The sequence below is a fragment of the Sesamum indicum genome, linkage group LG3, assembly GCF_000512975.1.
Source record: "Sesamum indicum cultivar Zhongzhi No. 13 linkage group LG3, S_indicum_v1.0, whole genome shotgun sequence".
NCBI classification, from domain to species: domain Eukaryota; kingdom Viridiplantae; phylum Streptophyta; class Magnoliopsida; order Lamiales; family Pedaliaceae; genus Sesamum; species Sesamum indicum.
This window is the reverse complement of record NC_026147.1, coordinates 15941899-15950183: the sequence shown is the minus strand read 5'-3', so window position 1 is coordinate 15950183 and position 8285 is coordinate 15941899. Positions and strand designations below refer to the sequence as shown.

Genomic DNA, 8285 nt, shown 5'->3' with positions numbered 1-8285 from the left:
GAATTATTTTCCGGTTTTGATCATCCCAGAATCTATACCCAAATTCGTCAGTCCCATACCCAATGAATGTACATTTAATCGACTTAGCATCCAGCTTAGTCCGATCATCGTTCAAAATATAGGCTGAACAACCAAACGTACGTAAGAAAGAAAGATCCACTTTCTTACCACTCCATACCTCTTCTGGTATCCTGTTGTTCAACGGGACAGAAGGCCCTCGATTGATCAAGAAAGCAGCCGTGTTGACTGCATCTGCCCAAAACATCTTTGGTAGTCCGCTCTTCAATCGCATGCATCTCGCACGCTCATTCAGTGTTCTGTTCATCCTCTCAGCAACGCCATTTTGCTGAGGTGTCCCCGGGATTGTTTTCTGCATTCGGATTCCATGGTCGGCGCAGTAATTCTTGATACCTTCACTGTTGTACTCGCCACCGTTATCCGATCTGAGACATTTCACTTGTAGACCTGTCTCATTTTCCACTAGTGCCCTCCATCTCCTGAATGTATCAAAGGCATCAGATTTTCTTTTTAAGAAATACACCCATACCTTTCTAGTGGAGTCATCGACGAATGTCATGTAGTACGTTGATCCACCAAGAGATGACACTGGTGCTGGCCCCCACAAATCGGTGTGAACAAGCTCCAACTTTTCTTTCCTCGGAGTTCTTCCTGTGGTCAAGAAGCTCACCCGCTTCTGCTTTCCGAACACGCAGTGTTCACAATGACCCACCTCCACCGATTTTAACTCGGGCAACCGTCCTTTCGACTTCAGCACGTTCATTCCTTTCTCGCTCATGTGGCCCAAGCGATTGTGCCACAGGTTAGCCTGCGATACAGTTCCTGCAAAGGGGATGTTTGAACTGGATCCTCCCGCCATGTAGAGCGTTCCCGACTTTAGTCCTCGAGCCAAAGTCATTGCTCCCCGACTGATCTTCCACTTCGCGTCTCCAAACGTCGTGTGGAATCCATCACTATCCAGCTGTCCGACTGAGATCAAGTTCCTTTTCAGTCCTGGTATGTGTCTCACATCATGTAGGGTCCAGCATGACCCATTCGTTGATTTGATCCGCACATCTCCCTTTCCTACAATCTTGAGGGGTTTGTTATCTGCAAGATAAACTAAGCCAAAATCACCTGAGGTGTATGGCTCCATGATGTCTTTGTTGCTGCATGAGTGGAATGAGGCCCCTGAATCCACAACCCAATCATCGGAAGAACTGCTCACACTCAACAAGAGTGCATCCGTGATCTCCTCCGTCGCGGCATTCGCTGTTCGGCCCTCCTTTTCCTTCTTTGGCGCCCGACATTCGCTTTTCATGTGTCCGGGCTTCTCGCAGTTCCAGCACACCATCTCCTTCTTGCCCTTGTTCTTCCCCCTGGACCTTGACCTTGACCTTCCACGGTATTTACCCCGTGTGTCAGGTCTCCCTCTGGACTCTGTATGTAGCGCAGAGCCAGATGATCCACCCGTTTGCTTTCTACGGGTTTCCTCGTTCAACATCATGTCTCTGATGTTGTCGAACTTCATCTTCTCCTTCCCAGACGAAGTGCTCACTGAAGTAACAACCACATCCCAACTGTCAGGTAAAGATGAAAGCAAAATTAACGCTTTTACCTCATCGTCAAACACGATATCCACAGACGCCAGCTGTGTCGTGAGTTGGTTGAAGTCATTGAGGTGATCGGCCACCGACTTCCTCTCCTCCATCTGCAACCTGAATAGTTTTTTCATCAGCATAACCTTGTTCATTGCTGAGGGTTTCTCGTACATATCGGCAAGAGTCTGTAGAACTTCCTTCGTGCTCTTTGCTCCCTTCACATGATAGGCGACATTCCGAGAGAGCGACAGGATTATTGCGCTCATCGCCTTTCGATCGAGCACCTTCCATTCTTCATCACTCGTCTTCTCGTACTTCTCTGCAAGTGGTTCGTACAGGTCCTTCCCGTACAGGTAGGCCTCCATCTGCATACGCCAAAACCCAAAGTCGGAACCATTGAACCGTTCGACTGGAAACTTTCCCTCCATCTTAACTCCTTGAACCAGGCTCTTGATACCAGTTGTTAGGAAATGGATCGGGTTAAGATGGATAACAGGTGGAATATGAAGGCGATAAAAGACACACGAATTTGTTAACCCAGTTTGGATATAAATCCTACGTCTGGGGGCGATACCAAGCCAGGAGAAAACACTCAAAGAGGAGGAAAATTGAGGAGTACAACACACACACACTTGTATGCAAGTCTTCACCACACGTGAAAGACAACACTCACCCTCGTCTCAACTCTTTCTTTTCTCTCTACTCTATTCTATTTTGCTCTATAAACAATGCTAATAAGAGTAGTATATATATAGCCATGACTTATCCTTTTTCCAACTCAACTTGGCTAAGTTAAGTTGAATGGGGTTATCCTTCTCCAACTCAACTTTGAATCGGGTTATCCTTCTCCAACTCAACTTGGGAATTCTAAGTCAGGTTATCCTTGCTCTATGAAACAATGCTAATAAGAGTAGTATATATAGCCATGACTTATCCTTTTTCCAACTCAACTTGGGATTTCTAAGTTGAATGGGGTTATCCTTCTCCAACTCAACTTTGAATCGGGTTATCCTTCTCCAACTCAACTTGGGAATTCTAAGTTGAATCAGGTTATCCTTTTCTTCTTCAAATCAATCTTCACAACTTAACACAAAAATGTAATTTACCCTGAAAATGAGAATATATTTTTATTAATTAATAAAAATGTATTTTATGTTCATCTAAACCACACACAAGAAAAAAAAATTGTAAATTTTGAGGGGTTTGGCCATAGTAAATGTTTTTTACTTCGAAAATCTCACTCCATCGTGCCCCCCATGGGTGGCAAAATGGAGGATTTAATCGCCACATGCAGAGTAAGTGGCCTTGCAGTTTTGTTTTTCAGCAGCGTTATCAATATTGTAAAAACGGACCCCCTTTTTTTTTATATATATATATATATATTTACAATTTCAAGTTATTTATGATACAAATATTGTAATGTACCCTAAATAATTATACAAAAGAATAAAATAAAATTTTCTCTTTATGTTTGACAATTTCTTCTATCATCCGTATCTAAAATTAATAAAAAAAATATTATGTCTGATTAATTGTTAATTTTATTTTTTCCATTCCATTAATTGAATAAAAAAATAAAAAAAATCTAAAAATGTGAGACGCGTTGAGTATGTTCCAATAGCCTATATGCATATATTGTAGGTAGAAAATTAAATTGGCATCTATTGACAATGAACTGGAAATTTTCCAAATATATCCTCAATTATATGTCCCTTCTAGATGTTCTTACATGTTTTTCTGGTTGGGAAGTCATCCTCATTTATGCCCTTTGACAATTCGTGCATTTCTAATTTCTGCAAACTCAGAGTTGCTTCGACTTTTAAATTCATATTATCTTGTGTTCATATGTGTGGATCCTACATGAAAATCCTAAAATAACATATACGCCCCTATCTGTGTTGTTTAATGTCTAAAATGGTTCAAGATTCGCGTTTTATACTCTCTGATCATACTGATTCGGTTTTGAACTGACTTGAATCTGAGTAAGTACGGACTTATCTCAACCACATGGTCGAGTCGATATCAATAATCCATGTTTAATTATACAATTCGATTACACCTACAATACACGCCTTCTTTTCCAGGTATAATTTGAGCTGCATTCGCTATTTCTTTTTTTTTTTTTTTTAAGTAAGAGCACTGAACTATTATTAATTAAAATAAATTGATTAGATCAATATCTAACAAAGACCATTACAACAATCATACTCTGGTCATATAATGTCAAATAAACTAAACTTAACTAATTCTACTATTACAGTAGAAATAAAACTTATTATTGAATAAAAACAACACATCTATTATTGAATAGAAATAACCTTGCAAGTGTGTGCTTTATTTGTTTAATTATTTTGGATCTAATTTTAAACTGATCAAACCCACTAATTCAATTCGAATGTGGACTCAAATCAAATACACTTAAACGCGACATTTGATCAGTACTCCTCTGTTAATGATTGTGACATAAAGCGCTTACACCCGGGCCCCATAGGGAAGGAAAACTCGGTATTCAATATTTGGCGTTCTCTCACATATATGGTCACTATATTACTGTAATTTGAAAATTTTTATCTAATACTACTGACATTTATTTTTGTCCAGCAAATAGATCCATTCATTTAGGCAAAATTCAAAGAATTTATTAGTATTAATAAAAAAATTGAATAAAAATCTATATGTACCTACAACTGATCTATTACCAATTTATATATTTCAGGTCAAGTAAATATTTTGCTAATCAAATTACGCATACACATCTTTATACGCTAATGCATGTGAGGGGGTAAATATTTATCCTTATAATAGTAGTTCGGTTAGAAAAGATTTATTTGATATACAATAAGTCTATAAGTCAATCAGGGGTAAATATGAGTTCATTCATTTTTTTTGCTGATGTCTGCAAATTCTGTATAGATGGATCTATTTTTTGGAAAAATAAATGACATAGATATTAGACGTAATTCTTTAAACCGCAAAAAACTTACATATAATTATACAAAATTTTAAGAAAAGATGGTGTAATTATTCCTATAAATAAATCAGAAGAACACTTTATTATAAAAAATATAATTAGTCCAACTTAATTTTATACGTTATTAGAAACGATTGAGACTTTCACACTGTGCTTAGTTATACATAAGAATATAGGTAACTTTTTAGAAAAATTAGCCACAGTGACGTACTGTTCTTGAGTGTTTATAATAAATATCTTTTTATATTTTAAAATATATTATAAATAAAAATAAAATATATAAATAAATAAATTATATTTTAAAAATTAAAAAAAAGAAACAAAAAGAAAAACACAACTTAAGGTATTATCGGCACAATAAAAGAATTCGTGTAGTGATTTTAAAATAATTTGGAGTCACTTTTGTGGGGAAAAAGATAATTAACACTATTTTCAAAATTATCTAATTAGGTATAATTATCATATTTAAAAATTAGTAAAACAGTATTATGAACTGCCGTTTATGAGTATAAAATGTCTTTCTTTTTTAAATTAATATAGATATAAATAATTAGTTACACCAAATATATTAAAAATCGATAAATTACAACTAATAAGTATCTCCACCTTAAAGCATGGAATCATTTTTTTTTAAAAAAAAAAAAACTCTTAGAAAAGATCAAAAGAAGACTGAAATCTACGATTAGGTACGTGTATATACGTGATTATGCAAGTTACTGACTTTATGGAATAAATTATTATCAATATTTTGTTAAAATAAATTGTTGATGGAGAACGTTAGAAATATAATCAGACAGGAATTTCGGAAATCATTTAATTACAAGTTAGGTAATTAGCTTTACGATAATTATTGTACTAATGAGATTTCAATTATTATATACTTACCAAGTCAACGTTGGCGGGCATATGTTCACTCTCTCAGAGAGGGATCTTTTCATATATATTTGTAATTCGTATTAGGATTTGTGCAACAACTTATTGGTGGTGATATATAATTTAAATGTAATAATTATATTTGATTTATTTAAATTATATCTATATATGTGATTATGAATTATTCATATATTATTTATTATTTTTCTAATTCAAGATTAATATTATATTTTTATAATATAAAGAAAATCAATTTATGATTTTTGGAAACAGCCCGCCAATTCTTGTCAACTCTTACCATAGTTTCCTAGAATTGACCATCTCTTCTCTCCAAAGGGAAAAAACAGAGACGTATTAATGGAAACAGTCCAAAGCCAGCGCGTGAATTGAACCAACCCAACACCAATTTCAGCGATTGTTTAGCCGTTACTATGAATTTCTTACCTCAGAAGTCCTTTCCCACTATAAAACCCCACACCCCGATGTAATAATAATGTTCATAATACCAAGAAAGAATTTTCAAGACTCTTTCTTGCAGATAGGGAGTTTAAAGGCTGAGGACTTTTCAAGAGTTCTGATTTTTGTTGATTGAAAGACCTCTGATTTCTCTCTTTTTTCTGAGACTTAAACAGACAGTGAGGCGTCATGGAAAACTTGTTGGGACTGCTGAGGATTAATGTCCTGAGAGGCATAAATCTTGCCAAGAGAGATGCCACAAGCAGTGATCCTTACGTGATTGTTCGGATGGGCAAGCAGGTTTGTGATTTTTCTGTTTCTTGTTTCTTTTCGATGTATATGGATGTCGTAGTGATTTGTTAATTCAAATGGGTTTCTCTCTCTCTCTCTCTCTCAATCTGGATGTATAATTCAATGGGTTGGTATGAAAAGTTCTAAGTTTCTTGATGGGAAATGGGATTGTCGGGAAACTGGTGAAAAAGTAGAATTTGAGGATGAAACCTTAAAAATTTTGGTTAGAGAAAAATTTCCCATGTTTTCAGTCTGGATATACGCTGTGTTTTATTATTTCTGTATATTATTCGAACATCTGCTTGGATTGTCGAATTGTATTCTATTTGTCTTTGTGCTGTTTTTGCCTATGTTATGGAAATGCAACTCTTGAAGCAGAAATGCTAATTTTGTGAGAATCAAATTGTTTGAATCAGAAACTAAAGACTCGTGTGGTGAAAAAGAACGTTAATCCCGAGTGGAATGAAGAACTCACGCTATCTATTGCTGATCCAAATCTTCCGGTCAAGCTGGTAAGTTTGTATTTTCTTTATGCATTGTCTGGATTGAATCTCTTTGTTGAAGCAGCATCGAAAGACACACACAAATCGATTTTGTTTTTGCAAATTATTTCGTTAAGACATCGCACTACAAGAAATATGATCTTTGGTCGTGACTAATTACCATGATTAAATGTGAAAAATCGCAGTGATTTGTGGTTAACAACTACGGCTCAACGGCTATTGACTGTAGTTTTAACAGTCGAGAGCGAAACATTAATTAATCGCAGCTATGGTTCGTGCCAAATTGCTGATTCACATTAGTTTGTTTAATTCTGGAGTTAATAGTATTGATTTGTCGTGATTTTTAAATCCTACGACACCCCTAGCGTGTGGCATAATCATCTTCTCGAAGGGCTGATCTCGCTCACTTTGACTTTGAACGTTAAAAATAGGAATCAAGAAGGTGGTTCTTGTATTCATGTTCTAATGTTTGATTTTCTTGCAGCAAGTTTATGACAAAGATACGTTCTCCTTGGACGACAAAATGGGGGATGCGGAATTCGACATTAAGTCGTTTTTAGAAGCTTTGAAGATGCACCTGGAGGATGTGCCTAGCGGAACCATAATCACAAAGGTGAAACCAACCAGGGAAAACTGTTTATCTGAAGAAAGCACTATTGTCTGGGAAAATGGCAAAGTAATCCAACGTATGTTTCTTCGACTTAGAAATGTCGAATGCGGTGAAATAGAGCTGCAGTTGCAGTGGATCGATGTCCCTGGCTCCAGAGGCCTCTAAGTATTGTTATCTTTGCTAATTGTTCCCCAGTTAAATGCATTTTACCCCCTTAAGATTCTAAGAATGTCAAAAAAAACCCTGAGCATGCTCTATTTTTATGCTCGTGAGGGGTTTTTTTTATATATTTTTGGAATTACTGGGGAATGAATTGCATTTAACCCGATTGTTCTGGCGCGTAATGAACAATGATGTTTATATAATGTTGTGAAAGAAGTCGAAGCTTGTTCAAGGTTTCTCTGTAAAAGTACTTGTAAATGAGCATGTAGAGCTTTGTCCTGAATTTCTCTGACATGTTTGATGTCAGATTTGAGTGTTCAGTGTCTTTGCTTTCATGGTTTTCGACTTCTCTTCATGGTTCTTGTGGTAGATATTAACAGATTTATGAAGTGTGTGCCGGTTTTGAACTCAAGTGCTTTTTGAGCTTTTAGCTTAAAATATAGGGTAGATCACAAAACCTCCAACATAATCGCAAATATCTTCTCGTTATTAAAGAAATTACAAATATATTGATTTTATCGGTCGTCTAACAATGAGCTCATCCAATTAGTATTGATTAGGTTTTTATTCAATTTTTGTAGCGAATAGAATAAAATGTCCTTTTGAATTATTAATTATAATTTTATATATTTTTGTAGAATTTTCTAAAATGTGGCTCATGAATTATGCATTTTACCTTCCCTCAACTTTTTTTCTTTTTTTTTTAAATATTTTTTTGCAATTTTCTTTTAAAAAATAATAAGCAAGTGTAAAGTCATAATATTCACCTCACTATTTAGGAGCTACATATTATTTTCTATACGAGAGAGTATTTATAATTT

At 35.5% G+C, this 8285-nt stretch overlaps 1 protein-coding gene across 1 annotated transcript; it reads left to right on the top strand.

Moving 5' to 3' along the window:
* Window positions 5890-7876, top strand: LOC105158545 (protein C2-DOMAIN ABA-RELATED 4). The gene is made up of 3 exons (XM_011075328.2): window positions 5890-6198; window positions 6606-6701; window positions 7177-7876. The coding sequence occupies exons 1-3, from the start codon at window positions 6088-6090 to the stop codon at window positions 7465-7467; spliced, it is 498 nt and encodes a 165-aa protein (XP_011073630.1). The 5' UTR covers window positions 5890-6087; the 3' UTR covers window positions 7468-7876.